The sequence below is a fragment of the Siphateles boraxobius genome, unplaced genomic scaffold (assembly GCF_051911475.1).
Source record: "Siphateles boraxobius isolate OS27281-9 unplaced genomic scaffold, OSU_SipBor_1 14, whole genome shotgun sequence".
Lineage (NCBI taxonomy): Eukaryota > Metazoa > Chordata > Actinopteri > Cypriniformes > Leuciscidae > Siphateles > Siphateles boraxobius.
The window spans coordinates 273,617-299,654 of record NW_027508744.1 but is presented as its reverse complement, the minus strand read 5'-3'; the positions used below and the strand labels follow the sequence as shown (position 1 = coordinate 299,654).

General features: G+C 39.1%; 1 protein-coding gene across 2 annotated transcripts in view; it reads right to left on the bottom strand.

Annotated features, from left to right (window-relative positions):
- Positions 1–26,038, bottom strand: part of akap9 (A kinase (PRKA) anchor protein 9) — a 134,001-nt gene that overhangs the window by 22,618 nt on the left and 85,345 nt on the right. For both annotated transcript variants that reach the window (XM_077230145.1, XM_077230146.1), the window contains 11 exons: positions 23,835–23,993; positions 20,068–20,166; positions 18,932–19,075; positions 15,007–15,093; positions 12,065–12,925; positions 10,970–11,095; positions 3,199–3,243; positions 2,875–3,063; positions 2,745–2,789; positions 2,484–2,660; positions 139–606 (listed from right to left, as the gene is read on the bottom strand). In XM_077230145.1, the coding sequence (XP_077086260.1) occupies positions 139–606; positions 2,484–2,660; positions 2,745–2,789; positions 2,875–3,063; positions 3,199–3,243; positions 10,970–11,095; positions 12,065–12,925; positions 15,007–15,093; positions 18,932–19,075; positions 20,068–20,166; positions 23,835–23,993 (2,400 nt within the window). The remainder of the gene's footprint in view (positions 1–138; positions 607–2,483; positions 2,661–2,744; positions 2,790–2,874; positions 3,064–3,198; positions 3,244–10,969; positions 11,096–12,064; positions 12,926–15,006; positions 15,094–18,931; positions 19,076–20,067; positions 20,167–23,834; positions 23,994–26,038) is intronic.

The following is a 26,038-nucleotide window of genomic DNA, read 5'->3' as shown; positions in this document are numbered from 1 at the left end:
TGCGTGTCTGTGCGTGTGCGTGCGTGTGTGCGTGTGCATGCGTGTGTGTGTGTGTGTGCATGCGTGTCTGTGCGTGTGCGTGCGTGTGTGCGCGTGCATGCGTGTGTGTGCGCGTGCGTGTGTGTGTGTCTGTGAGACCTCGGTGGCTGTGAGCTTGTCGATGGCGTCTCTCAGCGCTCGGCTCTCGAGCTCCAGCTGCTGGTTCTCCCTCTTCAAGCTCTCGCTCTCGGAGATGTGCCGGGCCTCCATGTCCATGATCTCGGCCGCGTGGAGCTCCTGCATCTGCCCGATCTTCTCCGAGAAGCCCGAGATCATCTCCTGCACGTCCTCGGCCCTGCACGGCTCGGTCTGCGTGCTCACGCTCACACGGGACTGAGACGAGGAGCTCTCTGATTGGGCCTTTGAGGTTCGGTGAGGAAGGGAGGGCGTGTCTTTACTCGCGTCAGCACTTTTGTTTATCCCATGATGCTCTCGGTTGTCTCCGTTTTTCCCTGCTTTCGTTTTAGGCTGAGACGGCGGTTGTTGTAGAGGTTCCTCAGATTTGGTCAAAGCGATCTGCAGCTCGTGAACTTTGACCCTCAGCTCAGCAATGGACATGTCTCTGACCTGAGAGAGACAAGAAGATATTTCTATGAAAGATCTGGGCCCGTATCCGTAAAGAATTTTTGTGCAAAAAGTGGCTCCTAGCGGCCAAATTCTAAGAAAATTCTCAGAGTCATGACGTTTTCTTAGAATTTCCCCTAAAAGTGACACGAAAATCCCAGTTAATATAAAAGCTATTCCTCAAGATTCCTAGCGCTTAAAAGCGCTCCTAAGGCGAGATCTGCTAAGAGCAGGGAAGAGGACTTTTAGTGGCTTAAGCAGCTGCACAAAATGGCCAACACAGGAGGCAGGAGAGATGTCCTGCAAACACCGGATGACAGGGGAATATTGAGACGCTGCAGACATTGATAAAAGCTGAGCCGTGTTACCCTCGTTAAGACCACACTGAGTTGTAACGTTGCAATTTCTACTTCATTAAGGACAGCCCCTTGAGATAGGCCATCTTGTTTTCAATGGGGTCCATATGGGAGTGAAAGTACAAAATATGCCAGCTAGGATATTAATATGAGCAAATAAGACACGAATCATTATTTGAACAGGGTGTAATGAGCTTAAGTTTTCACATATTTTAGATTCTAATGTTAGGCTATAACCCCTACAGCTTACTATTCATTTTCCAGATATTTTCTTGAATGTGAAATATTATTTACAATTACAGTCTGCATAAGATTAGAGTGTATATTTATGTTTGTTGATTTGAGGCTACATCCTTTGCTCATTATCACCAAAAGTTCATTTTCATCAAACTTGTAGGATCAACCAATCACGGCTTTTGAAATGACGACTCATACCTAGCAACGGGGGTCAACCACACCTCCTCACTAAGATAGGATTTTCCATCCATTCCTTGCTCAGAGTTCACTGAACATGTTCTGGAATCGCTTCTAAGCTAAAACTCCTGGCAAGGAATTTTTAGGTTAAGTTAGGAGCTCTCTGAGAGGATTCTGGGATCTTTAGGGAGTAAAGTTTCAGGTAAGTTCAGGTTTTAGCCTTAAGTTCTGTGTAAAAGAACATCTGGCATCATTTTGTAAAATTAAAATGAATAAATAATTTTAAAATAAAAAATCTAAATAAAACACTAACTAAAAAAATTAATTAATCATACAAATGTAAAATTTCAATTAATTTTTTTTTTCAATTTAAAATATTAAAATGGACTTTTTTAAATTATAAAATAAGAATGTACAAATAAAATAGGTAAACAATTAAAAAACTTTCTAAAAAAATAAAATACTTTCAAAAAATAAATTAAATCAAATGTAAAAAAATAAAATAAAATAAAACTAAAACAAAAAATGTAAATCAAAAATGTAAAATTAAATTTAAAAAGGGAAATAAAACATTTAAACATTAATAAAAAATTAAGCATGAACAATTAAAATAAGTAAATGATTAAAACATCTTAATAAAATACTTGCTAATTAAAATTAAATTAAAAAAAAAAAATAGAAAATCAAAATAAAACACTAAAATCATAAAACAAGATGAATGCAAAATTAAAATAAATAAATCATTTTAAAATAAAAAACAATAAAAAACAAATAAATAAACATAAAAAATAAATAAAAAAACAACAAAAATGTATTAAAACACTTAAATGTAAAATTAAAATAAAGAAACAATTTTAAAATAAAGACATTCCATTAATGTCAATGAGAGATTTTCAAAATGTAATCTTAAATTTCTAAATATAAATTTAACAAAATTAAAAAAAAACACTTCCAGAACACGAGTTCCTGAACCTGTTTTTTTTTATCATTGTTTTACATGTTAAATGGATTTTTTTTGTGAGAAAGATTAGATTAACGTTTCACATTTTGATAATTTAAAATATTTTTCCATTCCATCACGATCACACGAGGTTCTGTTGGTTTGAGTACCTCGATCTCTTCCTGCAGTTTGAGACTGCGTTCCCTGAAGCTGCTCAGCTGCTCTTTAGTGGCGGCCGCTTGACCTTTGGCCTCCTGCAGCTCCTGCAGTGTGTCCGCCGCTTGACCTTTGACCTCCTGCAGCTCCTGCAGCAGCTCATCTGTGGACCGATCTCCCTCTCGTGAGGCCTGCAGAGAAACCAATCAAAGGTTAAAGGTCAAAGAGCCTCGATGACGTCCCATCAGGCCGTGTGCGGGTCGAGGGAGTCTCACCCTGTGGAGCTGGTCCTTCAGTAGAGCCATGCTCATTTCTCTCTCCTTCACAAAGAAAGAACAGGAATAATGAGCCACAGATTCAGAAATGATCCGAGATCCGTCTGAAAACAGGGAAAACGTCGGATACCTGGAGCAGCTCCTGCAGCTGAACGCTCTGATCCCTGAGGCTGTGCAGCTCCTGTAGTGTGGCGGAAGCTTGACCTTTGACCTCCTGCAGCTCCTGTTGTGCAGCGGACGCTTGACCTTTGACCTCCTGCAGCTCCTGGAGAAGTTTCGCCGTCTTGGCGCCGTCTTCGTCACGTGAACCCGCTTGGACCTGCAGGTGACAAACAAGAAGTAAAGGTTTAGATGTAATGTGCCCTAATCATAGTTTGTTTGCTACAGCTATATTCATTGAAAAATACAAATAATAAATAAATAACTAAACTAAAACAAGCGTGTGTGGCTCTACCTGGCTGAGAGCCGTCTGGAGCTGTGTGATCGTGCTCTCCTTCATCTGATGAACAAACAGCACACAATTACAACCACACAACGGTATTCAAATGCCCATTTCCTCTGTTTAAAAGGGTCACATGATCATTATGTCTTCAGAGCGGTAGGGGCAACACTCCAGCATTTTTATTATCTGGTAAAAAAAAACCCATAAACGAATATTTCTGATACTTCTAATTCCTGTTTAGCTCAACTTGAAGTACAAAATAACTTTAAAATGTTTTAATAAAAATGAATACAAACTAGAAAGACATTTAAAAACGAATAAAGATGACAAACGCAACAAAACCACTAAAACTTGAAAACAGAAAATGTCCATATAAACATTTTTTTCTGGTAAAATGGTCAAAATGAAGCGAATTTATGCTAAAGGGATAGTTCACCCAATAATGGAAATTAGCGCATGATTTACTCTCCCTCAACTCATCCTAGGTGTATATAACATTCTTCTCTCAGACGAATACAATCTGAGTTATATTAACTAATGTCCTGTCTCTTCCCAGCTTTAGAATGGGAGTCAATGGATATATTTTTTGAAAATCCATTAAAGTACATCTGTCCATCATAAAAGTGCATCTATCCATCATAAAAGTGCATCTGTCTATCATTAAAGTGCATCTGTCCATCATAAAAGTGCATCTGTCCATCATAAAAGTGCATCTATCCATCATTAAAGTGCATCTATCCATCATAAAAGTGCATCTATCCATCATTTAAGTGCATCTATCCATCATTAAAGTGCATCTATCATCATTAAAGTGCATCTATCCATCATTAAAGTGCATCTATCCATCATAAAAGTGCATCTATCCATCATTAAAGTGCATCTATCCATCATTAAAGTGCATCTATCCATCATAAAAGTGCATCTGTCCATCATTAAAGTGCATCTGTCCATCATAAAAGTGCATCTGTCCATCATTAAAGTGCATCTGTCCATCATTAAAGTGCATCTATCCATCATTAAAGTGCATCTGTCCATCATTAAAGTGCATCTATCCATCATTAAAGTGCATCTATCCATCATTAAAGTGCATCTGTCCATCATAAAAGTGCATCTGTCCATCATTAAAGTGCATCTGTCCATCATTAAAGTGCATCTGTCCATCATAAAAGTGCATCTGTCCATCATTAAAGTGCATCTGTCCATCATAAAAGTGCATCTGTCCATCATTAAAGTGCATCTGTCCATCATTAAAGTGCATCTATCCATCATTAAAGTGCATCTATCCATCATAAAAGTGCATCTATCCATCATTAAAGTGCATCTATCCATCATTAAAGTGCATCTATCCATCATAAAAGTGCATCTATCCATCATAAAAGTGCATCTATCCATCATTAAAGTGCATCTGTCCATCATTAAAGTGCATCTGTCCATCATAAAAGTGCATCTGTCCATCATTAAAGTGCATCTATCCATCATTAAAGTGCATCTGTCCATCATTAAAGTGCATCTATCCATCATTAAAGTGCATCTATCCATCATTAAAGTGCATCTGTCCATCATAAAAGTGCATCTGTCCATCATTAAAGTGCATCTGTCCATCATTAAAGTGCATCTATCCATCATTAAAGTGCATCTGTCCATCATAAAAGTGCATCTGTCATCATAAAAGTGCATCTATCCATCATTAAAGTGCATCTATCCATCATAAAAGTGCATCTATCCATCATTAAAGTGCATCTATCCATCATTAAAGTGCATCTATCCATCATAAAAGTGCATCTGTCCATCATAAAAGTGCATCTGTCCATCATTAAAGTGCATCTGTCCATCATTAAAGTGCATCTATCCATCATTAAAGTGCATCTGTCCATCATAAAAGTGCATCTGTCCATCATAAAAGTGCATCTATCCATCATTAAAGTGCATCTATCCATCATAAAAGTGCATCTATCCATCATTAAAGTGCATCTATCCATCATTAAAGTGCATCTATCCATCATAAAAGTGCATCTGTCCATCATTAAAGTGCATCTGTCCATCATAAAAGTGCATCTGTCCATCATTAAAGTGCATCTGTCCATCATTAAAGTGCATCTGTCCATCATTAAAGTGCATCTGTCCATCATAAAAGTGCATCTGTCCATCATAAAAGTGCATCTATCCATCATTAAAGTGCATCTATCCATCATTAAAGTGCATCTATCCATCATAAAAGTGCATCTGTCCATCATTAAAGTGCATCTGTCCATCATTAAAGTGCATCTATCCATCATTAAAGTGCATCTATCCCTCATTAAAGTGAATCTATCCATCATTAAAGTGCATCTATCCATCATTAAAGTGCATCTATCCATCATTAAAGTGCATCTATCCATCATAAAAGTGAATCTATCCATCATTAAAGTGCATCTATCCATCATAAAAGTGCATCTATCCATCATTAAAGTGCATCTGTCCATCATTAAAGTGCATCTGTCCATCATAAAAGTGCATCTGTCCATCATAAAGGTGCATCTATCCATCATTAAAGTGCATCTATCCATCATTAAGTGCATCTATCCATCATTAAAGTGAATCTATCCATCATTAAAGTGCATCTATCCATCATTAAAGTGAATCTATTCATCATAAAAGTGAATCTATCCATCATTAAAGTGCATCTATCCATCATTAAAGTGAATCTATCCATCATTAAAGTGCATCTATCCATCATAAAAGTGCATCTATCCATCATTAAAGTGCATCTATCCATCATAAAAGTGCATCTATCCATCATTAAAGTGCATCTATCCATCATTAAAGTGAATCTATCCATCATTAAAGTGCATCTATCCATCATAAAAGTGCATCTATCCATCATTAAAGTGCATCTATCATCATTAAAGTGCATCTATCCATCATTAAAGTGCATCTATCCATCATAAAAGTGCATCTATCCATCATTAAAGTGCATCTATCCATCATTAAAGTGCATCTGTCCATCATAAAAGTGGATCTGTCCATCATTAAAGTGCATCTATCCATCATTAAAGTGCATCTATCCATCATTAAAGTGCATCTATCCATCATTAAAGTACATCTGTCCATCATAAAAGTGCATCTATCCATCATAAAAGTGCATCTGTCCATCATAAATGTGCATCTATCCATCATAAAAGTGCATCTGTCCATCATAAATGTGCATCTATCCATCATAAAAGTGCATCTATCCATCATAAAAGTGCATCTATCCATCATTAAAGTGCATCTGTCCATCATAAAAGTGCATCTATCCATCATAAAAGTGCATCTGTCCATCATAAAAGTGCATCTGTCCATCATAAATGTGCATCTATCCATCATTAAAGTGCATCTATCCATCATTAAAGTGCATCTATCCATCATTAAAGTGCATCTGTCCATCATAAAAGTGCATCTATCCATCATAAAAGTGCATCTGTCCATCATAAATGTGCATCTATCCATCATAAAAGTGCATCTATCCATCATTAAAGTGCATCTGTCCATCATAAAAGTGCATCTGTCCATCATAAAAGTGCATCTGTCCATCATAAAAGTGCATCTATCCATCATTAAAGTGCATCTGTCCATCATAAAAGTGCATCTGTCCATCATAAAAGTGCATCTATCCATCATTAAAGTGCATCTATCCATCATTAAAGTGCATCTGTCCATCATAAAAGTGCATCTGTCCATCATAAAAGTGCATCTATCCATCATAAAAGTGCATCTGTCCATCATAAAGTGCATCTGTCCATCATAAAAGTGCATCTATCCATCATAAAAGTGCATCTGTCCATCATAAAAGTGCATATATCCATCATAAAAGTGCATCTATCCATCATAAAAGTGCATCTATCCATCATTAAAGTGCATCTATCCATCATTAAAGTGCATCTATCCATCATTAAAGTGCATCTATCCATCATAAAAGTGCATCTATCATCATTAAAGTGCATCTATCCATCATAAAAGTCCATCTATCCATTATAAAAGTGCATCTATCCATCATAAAAGTCCATCTATCCATTATAAAAGTGCATCTATCCATCATAAAAGTGCATCTATCCATTATAAAAGTGCATCTATCCATCATAAAAGTCCATCTATCCATTATAAAAGTGCATCTATCCATCATTAAAGTGCATCTATCCATTATAAAAGTGCATCTATCCATCATAAAAGTGCATCTATCCATCATTAAAGTGCATCTGTCCATCATAAAAGTGCATCTATCCATCATAAAAGTGCATCTATCCATCATAAAAGTGCATCTATCCATCATTAAAGTGCATCTATCCATCATAAAAGTGCATCTATCCATCATTAAAGTGCATCTATCCATCATAAAAGTGCATCTATCATCATTAAAGTGCATCTATCCATCATAAAAGTCCATCTATCCATTATAAAAGTGCATCTATCCATCATAAAAGTCCATCTATCCATTATAAAAGTGCATCTATCCATCATAAAAGTGCATCTATCCATCATAAAAGTGCATCTATCCATCATAAAAGTGCATCTATCCATCATAAAAGTGCATCTATCCATCATAAAAGTGCATCTATCCATCATTAAAGTGCATCTATCCATCATAAAAGTGCATCTATCCATCATTAAAGTGCATCTATCCATCATAAAAGTGCATCTATCCATCATAAAAGTGCATCTATCCATCATAAAAGTGCATCTATCCATCATTAAAGTGCATCTATCCATCATTAAAGTGCATCTGTCCATCATAAAAGTGGATCTGTCCATCATAAAAGTGCATCTATCCATCATTAAAGTGCATCTATCCATCATTAAAGTACATCTGTCCATCATAAAAGTGCATCTATCCATCATAAAAGTGCATCTGTCCATCATAAAAGTCCATCTATCCATCATTAAAGTGCATCTATCCATCATAAAAGTGCATCTATCCATCATTAAAGTGCATCTATCCATCATAAAAGTCCATCTATCCATCATTAAAGTGCATCTATCCATCATAAAAGTGCATCTATCCATCATTAAAGTGCATCTATCCATCATTAAAGTACATCTGTCCATCATAAAAGTGCATCTATCCATCATAAAAGTGCATCTGTCCATCATAAAAGTCCATCTATCCATCATTAAAGTGCATCTGTCCATCATTAAAGTGCATCTATCCATCATTAAAGTGCATCTGTCCATCATTAAAGTGCATCTGTCCATCATAAAAGTGCATCTATCCATTATAAAAGTGCATCTATCCATCATAAAAGTCCATCTATCCATTATAAAAGTGCATCTGTCCATCATAAAAGTGCATCTATCCATCATTAAAGTGCATCTGTCCATCATTAAAGTGCATCTATCCATCATTAAAGTGCATCTATCCATCATTAAAGTACATCTGTCCATCATAAAAGTGCATCTATCCATTATAAAAGTGCATCTATCCATCATAAAAGTCCATCTATCCATTATAAAAGTGCATCTATCCATCATTAAAGTGCATCTATCCATTATAAAAGTGCATCTATCCATCATAAAAGTGCATCTATCCATCATTAAAGTGCATCTGTCCATCATAAAAGTGCATCTATCCATCATAAAAGTGCATCTATCCATCATTAAAGTGCATCTATCCATCATAAAAGTGCATCTATCCATCATTAAAGTGCATCTATCCATCATAAAAGTGCATCTATCCATCATTAAAGTGCATCTATCCATCATAAAAGTGCATCTATCCATCATTAAAGTGAATCTATCCATCATTAAAGTGCATCTATCCATCATTAAAGTGAATCTATTCATCATAAAAGTGAATCTATCCATCATTAAAGTGCATCTATCCATCATTAAAGTGAATCTATCCATCATTAAAGTGCATCTATCCATCATAAAAGTGCATCTATCCATCATTAAAGTGCATCTATCCATCATAAAAGTGCATCTATCCATCATTAAAGTGCATATATCCATCATAAAAGTGCATATATCCATCATAAAAGTGCATCTATCCATCATTAAAGTGCATCTATCCATCATTAAAGTGCATCTATCCATCATAAAAGTGCATCTATCCATCATTAAAGTGCATCTATCCATCATAAAAGTGCATCTATCCATCATAAAAGTGCATCTATCCATCATTAAAGTGCATCTATCCATCATTAAAGTGCATCTGTCCATCATTAAAGTGCATCTATCCATCATTAAAGTGCATCTATCCATCATTAAAGTACATCTGTCCATCATAAAAGTGCATCTATCCATCATAAAAGTGCATCTGTCCATCATAAAAGTGCATCTGTCCATCATAAAAGTGCATCTGTCCATCATAAAAGTGCATCTGTCCATCATAAAAGTGCATCTATCCATCATTAAAGTGCATCTGTCCATCATAAAAGTGCATCTGTCCATCATAAAAGTGCATCTATCCATCATTAAAGTGCATCTATCCATCATAAAAGTGCATCTGTCCATCATAAAAGTGCATCTATCCATCATAAAAGTGCATCTATCCATCATAAAAGTGCATCTGTCCATCATAAAAGTGCATCTGTCCATCATAAAAGTGCATCTATCCATCATAAAAGTGCATCTGTCCATCATAAAGTGCATCTGTCCATCATAAAAGTGCATCTATCCATCATAAAAGTGCATCTGTCCATCATAAAAGTGCATCTATCCATCATTAAAGTGCATATATCCATCATAAAAGTGAATCTATCTATCATTAAAGTGCATCTATCCATCATAAAAGTGCATATATCCATCATAAAAGTGCATCTATCCATCATAAAAGTGCATCTATCCATCATTAAAGTGCATATATCCATCATAAAAGTGCATCTATCCATCATTAAAGTGCATCTATCCATCATAAAAGTGCATCTATCCATCATAAAAGTGAATCTATCCATCATTAAAGTGCATCTATCCATCATAAAAGTGCATCTATCCATCATTAAAGTGCATCTATCCATCATTAAAGTGCATCTATCCATCATAAAAGTGCATCTATCCATCATTAAAGTGCATCTATCCATCATAAAAGTGCATCTATCCATTATAAAAGTGCATCTGTCCATCATAAAAGTGCATCTGTCCATCATTAAAGTGCATCTGTCCATCATTAAAGTGCATCTATCCATCATAAAAGTGCATCTGTCCATCATAAAAGTGCATCTATCCATCATAACAGTGCATCTATCCATCATTAAAGTGCATCTATCCATCATAAAAGTGCATCTATCCATCATTAAAGTGCATCTATCCATCATAAAAGTGCATCTATCCATCATAAAAGTGCATCTATCCATCATTAAAGTGCATCTATCCATCATAAAAGTGCATCTATCCATCATTAAAGTGCATCTATCCATCATAAAAGTCCATCTATCCATCATTAAAGTGCATCTATCCATCATTAAAGTGCATCTATCCATCATTAAAGTGCATCTATCCATCATTAAAGTGCATCTATCCATCATTAAAGTCCATCTATCCATTATAAAAGTGCATCTATCCATCATTAAAGTGCATCTATCCATCATAAAAGTGCATCTATTCATCATTAAAGTGCATCTATTCATCAATATATTCAATATATATCAATAATATTCATTTTTGTGTGAACTATCCCTTTAAAACATAAAAATAATCTTGTTCTCCCTTTGAATTAGGCTTATTTTTCTGACCCCATTTGAAGATATTTGTTCTCTTTTAATGTTGATCAATCTTTTAGAAAACAAGACCTAATATCATGAGATACAGTAGGAGAACTGTGCGTTCGTACCTCAATCTCCTCCTGAAGCTTGAGGCTGAGCTCTCTGCAGCAGGTCAGCTCCTCTTCAGTGGACGCCGCTTGACCTCTGACCTCCTGCAGCAGCTCTGACAGCAGCTGCCGGTCCTCGCCTGACTCCTGTGTGCCACACACTCTCATGAGGCGACGTCAAACACTAGTGTTATTAGTAGAGCTGCACAACTAATCGCAATGAAACTGAAATCGTGGTATTCTTAGTAACATCACAGGCTGAGATTTAATTGTGGGGAATATTAGCGCTGCATGTTTCAGAGTGAAGCGCGGCACTGTGTTCATTTACACGCTCTGGTTTCAGTGTTTCTGGGGGGGGTTTCTGAGTTTGAGTTGCTTATAATGTGCATTACAATAATTGTAATATTTATTTAGTAATAATGGTAACACTTTACAATAATGTCTCATTTATTAACATTAGTTAATGCATGAACTACCAAGAATTAACTATGAGCAATATTTTTATTAATTATTATTAACCGTTGTTAATGTGAATAAAATGGTTCTTGATTACATTCAGATTTATATATCTGCCAGACGCTTTCATCCAAAAGTGACTTGCATTTGTATTGAAGTTACACATTTCTCCAGTTCATGCATTCCCTGAAAATCAAACGCATAACTTCAGCATTGCGAGAGACTGTTTGAACTACATCTTAATATAGTAATGACGCATATCATTAAAAAAATAAAGTAAACTGTGACACATTATACCCCAAAATTCTTCATACAGCGAAAAAGTATAAAATTTTGGGCCCAAAAATGATTGGGACACTTTGAGCTGATGATGTTTTGCTGAAGTGTTTTTTCTTTAATAACTAATGCAGCTTTTTACACCACAGACTGAACAACATGAAGCATTGCTTGGTAACTGGTTGAGCTAAACTGGTATTATCTAATTGTTAGTTAAATTTAACAGCTGACAGATATTCAACATTATTCATGTGTGAGAGTCTAACAGAAGGACGGACAAAACCTGTGAAATATCAACTGAGTTCTTGTCAAATTCTATTCCCATTGTCGAAACTATAGCGAATAAACTGATGATGTGAGAAATGTTGAAGGGGAATGACGCACCTCAGTGATCAGCGGCCTGTGATAGGTCGGTTTGCTTCTCATCTGGTTCAGTATGTCCATCATCACGGCTAATCTCCTCTCGTACTCCATCACCTCGTCCTCGGAGCTGCTCAACATCTGTTTCTGCAGCTCCTGGTCCTCCTGCATCGCGCTCAAGCCCTCCTCCAGCTCCTTCAGCTTCTCCGTCAGCAGGATCGGCCCGTGTGTCGACGCTCTGAGGCCTTTCCTCATTTCTCCAGCGGGGGCATCGCCTCTCAGATCTTTGGTTTGCGTCTGAATGGCTCCTAGTTGAGCTTGACTGACCAGAACGGCGGCCACCTTCTCCCTGAGTTTGTCCTCTAGCTCGGCGACTTTAGTGTGGAGAGTGTCGGCGTCCGTTTGCGCTAGCTCCACATTTAGCATGCAAGCGTGCAGCTCTGAGTCCTTCTCCTCCATTGCCGCCTCCAGCTCCTCCACTCGCCGGCTCAAACTCCTCACTCTCGATCCAGCGCTTTCCTCCAGCGCCTGAACCTGTGCCTGAACCACCACGAACGCCGCCGTCTTCTCCCTCAGCGCCTCCTCCAGCTCCACTAGCGTCTCCTCGCGGAGGCGCTCGTATTTGCTACGAAGCGAGGCGTGTTCGGATTTCAGCGTGTCGAGCTCGGTTGCGACTTCATCCATTTTCTGCTTCATCTCGTGGCTCTCGTCTCTGGGCTCGTCCTTGCGCTCGATGTGCGACAGCTCCTGCTGGAGTTTCTCGATGACGGCGTTGAGCTGCTCCACCTCCTCCTCGTGGTTCCTCTTCAGTCGCTCCTGTTCGCTACGCAAATGCTCAACCTGCGCCTCCAGATCAAGGAGAACCTCCTCTTTCTGCTCCAACGCCTGCACACACACACACACACACACACATCAACTCGGGGTTCATCTCAAAACACGTCTCTCAAACAAAGCGTTCACACAAACATTCCAACCAAGTATTATTTCCAAAACTGTCATGATCCGAAAGGAAAACCAAAAAACAACATTAAATGTAATCAATTTTTTTAACAAATCACAGGAACTGTAATTAAAGTTTAGTAAGTGTTGTTAGTTTGTTAGCCATCGACTCGGCTCGGGGTTCATCTCAACGTCTCTCAAACCAAGCGTTCACACAAACATTCCAACCAAGTATTATTTTCTAAATGAGATATTTCTGCTAATCTGTTAAAGTGGGTGGTGATCTTTACTGCCATGATCCGAAAGGAAAACCAAAAAGCAACATTAAAATGCAGTGATGCATCGAATTTTTTTTTTTTTACCAAATCACAAGAACCGAAATTAAAGTTTAGTAAGGTTTGTTAGTTCATGTTAACTATTATAGAACTTAACAAATGGAATCTTATTGTAAAATTTTACCAATGAATTAAAAATTCACTACTATAATAGGGCCTTATGAATTTGTCACAAATTCAGTTTTATTTTGTCTCCAATTTAATTCCATGTTTTCCATTTAATGTTTTCTAGATTGAATTTTAATGGTTTAATTACATTTTAATAATCAAAAATGTAATTAATATTTTTACAATTTAATCATTTTTTATATATGGTCCTATGAAATGTCGGTTTTAACTTTTCTAGCCACAAAAACATTAACAATTTAACTAATATTTTAAAAATGTAAACTAATGAAAATTTAACAATTCCTTTAATTTTTTAGCAAAGTGCTGCACAATTTAGGTTTATTATTAAAATTTAAAAAAATAAAAATAAAATTTCAGTGCACCACTAATTAAACACACTATCATAAAAGCTCATATTCCATTCATGTGAATAACTGGTTAATCGATCACGACTTCAGGAGTCGTCGTATGAATTATTATGGTGTTCGACAGTATAAACCACAACCCACTTTCATCACATGATGACATTCTGTCTGAAAACTCAATTAGTGTTTCATGGACACAATAAAATAATACAGGGTTGGAACAACACAAGGGTGAGTAAATGATGACAAAATGTTCTTTTTGAAGATATATTCCTTTAAAATAGTGATATTTGTGCGTCACATGGTTAAGCAGGTCACCTGACCTGTCTGACTGGGTGTGTGTAACCGTCGTTCCCTCTCCACAAAAGACTGAGAGATTGAAGAATTTGAGGGATTTTAATTTAGACGTGAAACACCCTTTGACTCAAATACATAATTTACAAGAAATTCCTAAAGGGAAATTTCATCCAAATACGACAATTTTGTCATCTTAACCTGTATGACTTTAACAGGGAGAATAAAGAAGACATATTAAAGAATAAACTGGCTGCTCTTTTCCATACAGTGATCCGGAGATCTGAGACAAAGCTATAATATGACTTCAGAAGACTTGAAATATTGCAACACGAGTCACTATTTTTATAATAATTAGAGCTTGACAGTGTTGGACCCCATTCACTTCCATTGTACGGAAAAGAGCAGCGTGAACATTCTGCTAAACATCTCATGTTATGATCCACAGACAAAATATGGGTTTTCCGTTTTGGGTGAACAATCTGAAGAAGGTGTGAGAGGAATTAATATGAAACACACCGCAGAACAAAAGAAAAAAACCCAAACCACGGCAACACATGAAGAAATGAATGAACCCAGCGGATCTGAGGCAGGCGTTTCTATTCAATTTAATGTGAATGAAAACACATTACATACAGTTTAAAGAATGCAATCATGATATTTTTATCATACAGTAAATCTGCAATGAAATGTTTGCACTCTTTAAACACAAGCTGATGTGTTTCGCCATTTGTGTGACTGTTACTAATAAGATACAAAGTAAAGTGTGTTTATGCAACACAAGATGGCAAAAAACAGCAGGCGGCACCAAACCGAGAGGAAACACACACTCACACACACACACAGACACGGGTTTAACGAGAGCTGCTATATACATATGTGTGGGACACACACTGACGGCACACATATGTATACGCGTCTTTACCTCTTCCTCGGGCTCTGTGTCCGTGTGCTGACGTTTAACGGTCTGTTCGTTAAGGACGATAATCTGCCTGTCCTTCTCCTCCAAGACCTTCAAGAGTTAAACATCGTCACATGACTCTGAATTTAGGACACTTTTGTCTGCTGGAGGATGATTTAGGGCAGCTAGCTGACGACAGGGCTGAGATTAGCCTCGCGATCTCCTGTTTTACACCCAAATTACCATTAAAGTTAACATGAAATCAGAACTGACTCCACTCACGATCTTAATTGATGTTCCCGCGTCTTATTTTGAATGATTCATCAGTGCACTTGATCATACAGGAACATTTTTTGTCTTTATAATAAAGTATTTTGTTCATCCCTGTATATGGGATCATATACAGACACGTTTCACTGTCCAATCAATCAAGTCATTTCATATATTTTTCTGTTTGGTTATTCTGTTTCTCTCTGAAATGTCATATTACAAGAGTAAAATTAGATATAAATATCAGCAAATGCAGAATGAAACATTTGCATGAAATTCTGATACTTCTAATGTAAATCAATGGGATCTTTAAAACAGACCAGCAGTTAATTTCATAAAACACATATACATATCAATATATGCCAATAATGTCTTAGTAAGATGATATTTAAATGCTCAGTTTTATGATCTGTAGATATAAAACATATAATGCAATGCAACACAAAGATGATTGACAGATGAACAAATAAACCTGATGATCATATTTGATACTCGTGATTTTTCTAATAAAAGATGATGATAATCAAGTAAAGCTGCTTCAGTCCGCCTGAAATATTACTAACAATATCAAAGTTATTCTTGCGTTTCCTTGATAAAATCAGCTCAGGTTTGACTCAGAAAGACTCGAGCTGAAGGACGCTTGCATAATTATACTAAAATACTTTTACTTGATAAAAGAATATAAACTATGAAGGAATGAGAGATTGATGCGACAGCAAAGACTTCATCATTTACAGGCTTTAGAAATGGTCTTTAAAGGGTTAAACCAGCCTTATATGGGTTAAACTGGTGTGGTTTGATGGTTTGGGCTGGGATGAGGATGAAACACACAAACGCTGACGATCAGAACAGGGAATTTGCTGCACACACACATCTCTTGTAATGTCGGATATAATTCAGTGTGTGCTCAGGTTTGTTGTGAAACCAAACAGAAGCATGAGTATAAAGTGAAGTGAACAACACTCACAATGACAGTCACGCAAACACACACAGAACACGACGTGGAACGAGACTCGAGTGGGCGGAGGCAAACTCTGAAAATGAGCTGAAGTGTGAAATAAAATCTGGGTGTGAAAACAGCCTCTTATGTAAGAGTATGAAGGACGAGAGCGCTGGTGTGTGTGTGTGTGTGTGTGTGTGTGTGTGTGTGTGTTTGTGATTTATGAGAACAGACATGGGTATTACACTGGTATTACAAAGTGAATGTGATGTATGAGGACATTTTCTGAGTCCTTGTATTTCAAATGCTTTAAAAACATACTTAACAGTGTTTTATTAAAAATTTAAAAGTGCATAAAGTTTTCTGTGATGGGCAGATTTACGGGTCAGGTTAGTGTGTGTGTGTGTGTGTGTGTGTGTCTGACCTGTGTGAGGCGGGTCTGGTTCTGCTGATGGTCTGTGTGTGTGTGTGTGTGTGTGTGTGTGTGTGTGTGTGTCTGACCTGTGGGAGGCGGGTCTGGTTCTGCTGATGGTCTGTGTGTGTGTGTCTGACCTGTGTGAGGCGGGTCTGGTTCTGCCGATGGTCTGTGTGTGTGTGTGTGTGTGTGTGTGTCTGACCTGTGTGAGGCGGGTCTGGTTCTGCTGATGGTCTGTGTGTGTGTGTGTGTGTGTGTGTGTGTGTGTGTGTGTGTGTGTGTGTGTGTCTGACCTGTGTGAGGCGGGTCTGGTTCTGCTGATGGTCTGTGTGTGTGTGTGTGTGTGTCTGTGTGTGTGTGTGTCTGACCTGTGTGAGGCGGGTCTGGTTCTGCTGATGGTCTGTGTGTGTGTGTCTGACCTGTGTGAGGCGGGTCTGGTTCTGCCGATGGTCTGTGTGTGTGTGTGTGTGTGTGTGTGTCTGACCTGTGTGAGGCGGGTCTGGTTCTGCTGATGGTCTGTGTGTGTGTGTGTGTGTGTGTGTGTGTGTGTGTGTGTGTGTCTGACCTGTGTGAGGCGGGTCTGGTTCTGCTGATGGTCTGTGTGTGTGTGTGTGTGTGTGTGTGTGTGTGTGTGTGTCTGACCTGTGTGAGGCGGGTCTGGTTTTGCTGATGGTCTGTGTGTGTGTGTGTCTGACCTGTGTGAGGCGGGTCTGGTTTTGCTGATGGTCTGTGTGTGTGTGTCTGACCTGTGTGAGGCGGGTCTGGTTTTGCTGATGGTCTGTGTGTGTGTGTGTGTGTCTGACCTGTGTGAGGCGGGTCTGGTTTTGCTGATGGTCTGTGTGTGTGTGTGTGTGTCTGACCTGTGTGAGGCGGGTCTGGTTTTGCTGATGGTCTGTGTGTGTGTGTGTGTGTGTGTGTGTGTGTGTGTGTGTGTGTGTGTGTGTGTGTGTCTGACCTGTGTGAGGCGGGTCTGGTTCTGCCGATGGTCTGTGTGTGTGTGTGTGTGTGTGTGTGTGTCTGACCTGTGTGAGGCGGGTCTGGTTCTGCTGATGGTCTGTGTGTGTGTGTGTGTGTGTGTGTGTGTGTGTGTGTGTGTGTCTGACCTGTGTGAGGCGGGTCTGGTTCTGCTGATGGTCTGTGTGTGTGTGTGTGTGTGTGTGTGTGTCTGACCTGTGTGAGGCGGGTCTGGTTCTGCTGATGGTCTGTGTGTGTGTGTGTGTGTGTGTCTGACCTGTGTGAGGCGGGTCTGGTTTTGCTGATGGTCTGTGTGTGTGTGTGTGTCTGACCTGTGTGAGGCGGGTCTGGTTCTGCTGATGGTCTGTGTGTGTGTGTGTGTGTGTGTCTGACCTGTGTGAGGCGGGTCTGGTTCTGCTGATGGTCTGTGTGTGTGTGTGTGTGTTTGTGTGTGTGTTTGTGTGTCTGACCTGTGTGAGGCGGGTCTGGTTTTGCTGATGGTCTGTGTGTGTGTGTGTCTGACCTGTGTGAGGCGGGTCTGGTTTTGCTGATGGTCTGTGTGTGTGTGTCTGACCTGTGTGAGGCGGGTCTGGTTTTGCTGATGGTCTGTGTGTGTGTGTGTGTGTCTGACCTGTGTGAGGCGGGTCTGGTTTTGCTGATGGTCTGTGTGTGTGTGTGTGTGTCTGACCTGTGTGAGGCGGGTCTGGTTTTGCTGATGGTCTGTGTGTGTGTGTGTGTGTGTGTGTGTGTGTGTCTGACCTGTGTGAGGCGGGTCTGGTTCTGCCGATGGTCTGTGTGTGTGTGTGTGTGTGTGTGTGTGTGTCTGACCTGTGTGAGGCGGGTCTGGTTCTGCTGATGGTCTGTGTGTGTGTGTGTGTGTGTGTGTGTGTGTGTGTGTGTGTGTGTGTGTGTGTGTCTGACCTGTGTGAGGCGGGTCTGGTTCTGCTGATGGTCTGTGTGTGTGTGTGTGTGTGTGTGTGTGTCTGACCTGTGTGAGGCGGGTCTGGTTTTGCTGATGGTCTGTGTGTGTGTGTGTGTCTGACCTGTGTGAGGCGGGTCTGGTTCTGCTGATGGTCTGTGTGTGTGTGTGTGTGTGTGTGTGTGTCTGACCTGTGTGAGGCGGGTCTGGTTCTGCTGATGGTCTGTGTGTGTGTGTGTGTGTGTGTGTGTGTGTCTGACCTGTGTGAGGCGGGTCTGGTTCTGCTGATGGTCTGTGTGTGTGTGTGTGTGTGTGTGTGTCTGACCTGTGTGAGGCGGGTCTGGTTCTGCTGATGGTCTGTGTGTGTGTGTGTGTGTGTGTCTGACCTGTGTGAGGCGGGTCTGGTTCTGCTGATGGTCTGTGTGTGTGTGTGTGTGTGTGTGTGTCTGACCTGTGTGAGGCGGGTCTGGTTCTGCTGATGGCTGCTGATCTCCTTCCTCTGGATCTCCAGCTGCATGTTGAGCTGATTCACCTCTTCGCTCTTATTCTCCAGCTCCTCACGAAACTGCTCCAGCTGCTCCTCCAGATTCACTATCTGCACGCACGCACACACACACACACACACACACACACACACACACACACACACACACACACACACACACACACACACAGGATTCTTATTTGCAGTGTTCATTATAAATCATTATTGTGTAAATAATCTTGAATCAGAATAAGTTGCCAATAGCCAATAGCAAACCAAGCAGTTTTACTCAGATATACGACACAATAGAGAATTAAAGATGAGCACAACTTCCCTTTCACGATGACTTTAAGTGCAAAAGTACATACTGAAGTGAGCCAGTTACAGTGAGATTTTGTCAAAAGTTGTGACAAAAACGAAGATTTTTGGACATTTTACAAGAAAATACTACTTTTGATTTTTTAACTTCAAAATTTCCTGTTTAATTCAATGCGTTATTTGCTGTCTGTTTGTAATTAATACAAAATTTACAAGCAATTTTTTGAAAAAGGTTTCAAAGCAAGCTAATTTTTTCATCATACTCACTGTCACCATGAAAAAAATGTAAATTATTAAAATTTTAAAAGTCTCCACGACAGAAGTTTTTGCAGATTAGCAGAGGTTAGTTGAGTAACATTAACATGAGTTAATACAGGATGTTTCAGTGTTACAGTATAAACAACAGAGATGCAGATTCATAGGTTTCATAACTGATGAATTGACTAAATAATGACTATAATTTGAATTTGTCTCATATTTGATCGAGTTTGCATCACTGATTCTGCTTATTACAGTGAAGCTGCTTTCAAACGATGTGTGTTGTATAAAGCGCTGTAGAAATTAAGCTGACTTGACAACAGTAGTGACGCTTTCTGATACAAAAATAGATTAAAAATGATTTTCTTTTTAAACGCAGCATCAAATTTTGAGCTGTTATTCCCGTCGGAGCTGGTTGGTTTTGTTCGAGGTTCACAGCTCTATATTCCCTATAACGGAAATGAAAGTCTCGATACACATGAGGTGATGGTGTTCTGTCAGTGAGAGGGTCATGTGACAGGAAGTACCTCTTTCTCCTTCCTGTCCAGAGCTTCTCTCTCGGTCTGGAGCTGAGCCTCCAGTGTGACGTCTCGGCCCGCCATGGACACATGCTGAGCCTCCTCCACCTGCACACACACACACACACACACACACACACACACAGCACTTAAACACACACTCGCACACGGGCAGCAGACTACAGAGGTTCACTAGTTCACCGCCTCAAGACTGAAAATATGTACTTTTGCAGATCACTAATAGACATAATAATAATGATAAAAAAATAAATAAAAATAAGTAGTGGTAGAAGAATGATTATTTATTTAATAATAATTAAGTTTAATGACAAAATAATAATAATCAAAACAACAATTTTTTTGTATTTATAATAAAATAAAAAATAAAGATAAAAAAGAATGACAAAATAATAATAAAACAAAAAATATTAGTAGTAAAATAATAAAAATCACAACAACAATATCAATATTCCAAAAATACATCTACATAAACCTCTAACTATTATTATTATTACTTAATAGTCTAATAATAATAATGTTGAATGGCAAATAATAATCAAAACAACTGCTACAACAACAACAAAAATAACAACAATATTAAAATCAATGTTTAATAATACAGTTACATGACAAAATAATAATATTATTATTCATTCATTCAAAATAAGTAATAAAAAAAAATAATGTTCAAAATCAAAAAGTTGCCCGACAAAATAATAATATATTTATTTATTTCCTTTTTAGAACTGAAGGTCACATAAATAGGGATGTGAAAAACACGTTTCCTAGACGATGGCTGTAGCATGTATAGTGTGTGTGCAGTGCTGCAGCATGTATAGTGTGTGTGCAGTGCTTTAGCATGTATAGTGTGTGTGCAGTGCTGTAGCATGTATAGTGTGTGTGCAGTGCTGTAGCATGTATAGTGTGTGTGCAGTGCTGCAGCATGTATAGTGTGTGTGCAGTGCTTTAGCATGTATAGTGTGTGCAGTGCTTTAGCCTGTATAGTGTGTGTGCAGTGCTTTAGCCTGTATAGTGTGTGTGCAGTGCTGTAGCATGTATAGTGTGTGTGCAGTGCTTTAGCATGTATAGTGTGTGTGCAGTGCTGTAGCATGTATAGTGTGTGTGCAGTGCTGTAGCATGTATAGTGTGTGTGCAGTGCTGTAGCATGTATAGTGTGTGTGCAGTGCTTTAGCATGTATAGTGTGTGTGCAGTGCTGTAGCATGTATAGTGTGTGTGCAGTGCTGTAGCATGTATAGTGTGTGTGCAGTGCTGTAGCATGTATAGTGTGTGTGCAGTGCTTTAGCATGTATAGTGTGTGTGCAGTGCTGTAGCATGTATAGTGTGTGTGCAGTGCTGTAGCATGTATAGTGTGTGTGCAGTGCTGTAGCATGTATAGTGTGTGTTTAGTGCTGTAGCATGTATAGTGTGTGTGCAGTGCTTTAGCGTGTGTGCAGTGCTTTAGCATGTATAGTGTGTGTGCAGTGCTTTAGCATGTATAGTGTGTGTGCAGTGCTTTAGCATGTATAGTGTGTGTGCAGTGCTTTAGCATGTATAGTGTGTGTGCAGTGCTGTAGCATGTATAGTGTGTGTGCAGTGCTTTAGCATGTATAGTGTGTGTGCAGTGCTGTAGCATGTATAGTGTGTGTGCAGTGCTTTAGCATGTATAGTGTGTGTTTAGTGCTGTAGCATGTATAGTGTGTGTGCAGTGCTTTAGCATGTATAGTGTGTGTGCAGTGCTTTAGCATGTATAGTGTGTGTGCAGTGCTTTAACATGTATAGTGTGTGTGCAGTGCTTTAGCATGTATAGTGTGTGTGCAGTGCTTTAGCGTGTGTGCAGTGCTTTAGCATGTATAGTGTGTGTGCAGTGCTTTAGCATGTATAGTGTGTGTGCAGTGCTTTAGCATGTATAGTGTGTGTGCAGTGCTGTAGCATGTATAGTGTGTGTGCAGTGCTGTAGCATGTATAGCGTGTCTGCAGTGCTTTAGCATGTATAGTGTGTGTGCAGTGCTTTAGCATGTATAGTGTGTGTGCAGTGCTGTAGCATGTATAGTGTGTGTGCAGTGCTTTAGCGTGTGTGCAGTGCTTTAGCATGTATAGTGTGTGTGCAGTGCTTTAGCATGTATAGTGTGTGTGCAGTGCTTTAGCGTGTGTGCAGTGCTTTAGCATGTATAGTGTGTGCAGTGCTTTAGCATGTATAGTGTGTGTGCAGTGCTGTAGCATGTATAGTGTGTGTGCAGTGCTTTAGCGTGTGTGCAGTGCTTTAGCATGTATAGTGTGTGTGCAGTGCTTTAGCATGAATAGTGTGTGTGCAGTGCTTTAGCATGTATAGTGTGTGTGCAGTGCTGTAGCATGTATAGTGTGTGTGCAGTGCTGTAGCATGTATAGTGTGTGTGCAGTGCTTTAGCATGTATAGTGTGTGTGCAGTGCTGTAGCATGTATAGTATGTGTGCAGTGCTTTAGCATGTATAGTGCGTGTGCAGTGCTTTAGCATGTATAGTGTGTGTGCAGTGCTGTAGCATGTATAGTGTGTGTGCAGTGCTTTAGCATGTATAGTGTGTGTGCAGTGCTTTAGCATGTATAGTGTGTGTGCAGTGCTCTAGCATGTATAGTGTGTGTGTAGTGCTGTAGCATGTATAGTGTGTGTGCAGTGCTTTAGCGTGTGTGCAGTGCTTTAGCATGTATAGTGTGTGTGCAGTGCTTTAGCATGTATAGTGTGTGTGCAGTGCTTTAGCATGTATAGTGTGTGTGCAGTGCTTTAGCATGTATAGTGTGTGTGCAGTGCTGTAGCATGTATAGTGTGTGTGCAGTGCTGTAAAATGTATAGTGTGTGTGCAGTGCTTTAGCATGTATAGTGTGTGTGCAGTGCTGTAGCATGTATAGTGTGTGTGCAGTGCTGTAGCATGTATAGTGTGTGTGTAGTGCTGTAGCATGTATAGTGTGTGTGCAGTGCTTTAGCGTGTGTGCAGTGCTTTAGCATGTATAGTGTGTGTGCAGTGCTTTAGCATGTATAGTGTGTGTGCAGTGCTGTAGCATGTATAGTGTGTGTGCAGTGCTGTAGCATGTATAGTGTGTGTGCAGTGCTTTAGCATGTATAGTGTGTGTGCAGTGCTTTAGCATGTATAGTGTGTGTGCAGTGCTGTAGCATGTATAGTGTGTGTGCAGTGCTTTAGCATGTATAGTGTGTGTGCAGTGCTGTAGCATGTATAGTGTGTGTGCAGTGCTGTAGCATGTATAGTGTGTGTGCAGTGCTTTAGCATGTTACAGTAATCAGACGGTCAGAAACACGCAAAAAATATTCATGAATATAAGAATAACATCTAGATAAACTCACTCCCTTCTACAAATATATTCACTCACAACTAAATTAGACACACAAACAGGTCGTCCGCTGACATACAAGCCCAATAACACACACGCATAGAGACAGAACATGATCATTAAAGCAGAGACGCTAAACCACTGCATTCACACACACACACCACATTAATACACAGAAAGGACACACACGTTCATCATGCTCTCCTCACACACATTCACACTCACGCTCAGACAGTCCTATTCGTCATGCTCTCCTCACACACACACACGCACGCACACACACGCACACGTGCACACGCGCACACGCACACGCGCACACACACGCACACACACACACACATACACACACACACACACACACACACACACACACACACACACACAGACACACACACAGCGTCCCAGTGGAGTAAGACTGGCAGCTAACAGCAGAACCGGAGGAGAAACACACACTGACCCTGTGCATGAGTGTGTGCTCCAGCTCTCTCACGCGCGCACCGAGCGTCTCGATCTCCTCGTCTCTCTCACACACATCTCTCTGCAGCTGCTCGACGCTCAACAGCAGCTCACTGCAGCAGTCAGACTTCTCCTGCAGCACACGGGTCAACTCCTGCACCTGAGAGAGAGAGAGAGAGAGAGAGAGAGAGAGCAGCAATATGACGTCAGGTGAGTGTGTGCGCTTGAGAGTGTGTGTGTGTGTGTCGCTGCCTGGCAACTGCCTGCAAATCACTTAAAGGGATAGTTCACCCAATAATGGAAATTAGCCCATGATTTACTCTCCCTCAACTCATTCTAGGTTTATATGACATTCTTCTTTTAGACGAACACAATCTGAGTTATATTAACAAATGTCCTGTCTCTTCCAAGCTTTATAATGGGAGTCAATGGATATATTTTTCTGAAAATACATTAAAGTGCATCTGTCCATCATAAAAGTGCATCTATCCATCATAAAAGTGCATCTATCCATCATAAAAGTGCATCTATCCATCATAAAAGTGCATCTATCCATCATTAAAGTGCATCTATCCATCATAAAAGTGCATCTATCCATCATTAAAGTGAATCTGTCCATCATTAAAGTGAATCTGTCCATCATTAAAGTGCATCTGTCCATCATTAAAGTGAATCTGTCCATCATAAAAGTGCATCTATCCATCATTAAAGTGCATCTGTCCATCATTAAAGTGAATCTGTCCATCATTAAAGTGAATCTGTCCATCATTAAAGTGAATCTGTCCATCATAAAAGTGCATCTATCCATCATAAAAGTGCATCTATCCATCATTAAAGTGCATCTATCCATCATAAAAGTGAATCTGTCCATCATTAAAGTGAATCTGTCCATCATTAAAGTGAATCTGTCCATCATTAAAGTGCATCTATCCATCATTAAAGTGAATCTGTCCATCATTAAAGTGCATCTATCCATCATTAAAGTGAATCTGTCCATCATTAAAGTGAATCTGTCCATCATTAAAGTGAATCTGTCCATCATAAAAGTGCATCTATCCATCATAAAAGTGCATCTATCCATCATTAAAGTGCATCTATCCATCATAAAAGTGAATCTGTCCATCATTAAAGTGAATCTGTCCATCATTAAAGTGAATCTGTCCATCATTAAAGTGCATCTATCCATCATTAAAGTGAATCTGTCCATCATTAAAGTGAATCTGTCCATCATTAAAGTGCATCTATCCATCATAAAAGTGCATCTATCCATCATAAAAGTGCATCTATCCATCATTAAAGTGCATCTATCCATCATTAAAGTGAATCTGTCCATCATTAAAGTGAATCTGTCCATCATTAAAGTGAATCTGTCCATCATTAAAGTGAATCTGTCCATCATTAAAGTGAATCTGTCTATCATTAAAGTGAATCTGTCCATCATTAAAGTGAATCTGTCCATCATTAAAGTGAATCTGTCCATCATTAAAGTGAATCTGTCCATCATTAAAGTGAATCTGTCTATCATTAAAGTGAATCTGTCCATCATTAAAGTGAATCTGTCCATCATTAAAGTGAATCTGTCCATCATAAAAGTGCATCTATCCATCATAAAAGTGCATCTATCCATCATTAAAGTGCATCTATCCATCATTAAAGTGAATCTGTCCATCATTAAAGTGAATCTGTCCATCATTAAAGTGAATCTGTCCATCATTAAAGTGCATCTATCCATCATTAAAGTGAATCTGTCCATCATTAAAGTGAATCTGTCCATCATTAAAGTGCATCTATCCATCATAAAAGTGCATCTATCCATCATTAAAGTGCATCTATCCATCATTAAAGTGAATCTGTCCATCATTAAAGTGAATCTGTCCATCATTAAAGTGAATCTGTCCATCATTAAAGTGAATCTGTCCATCATTAAAGTGAATCTGTCCATCATTAAAGTGAATCTGTCCATCATTAAAGTGCATCTGTCATGCTGAGGCTGTGGAACATCTCTTAACGTAAAGGACTGAATGTGTGTTTATTTACTGCCAGCTAATTTGGAAGCATATTTAAACTCATTATGTTTATATATATATACATACACACACACATACAGGTGAAACTGAAAAAATTAGAAGTGCAAAAGTTATAATTTTGATGATTATGGCTTACAGCTTATGAAAACCCAAATTCAAAATCTCAGAAAATTAGAAT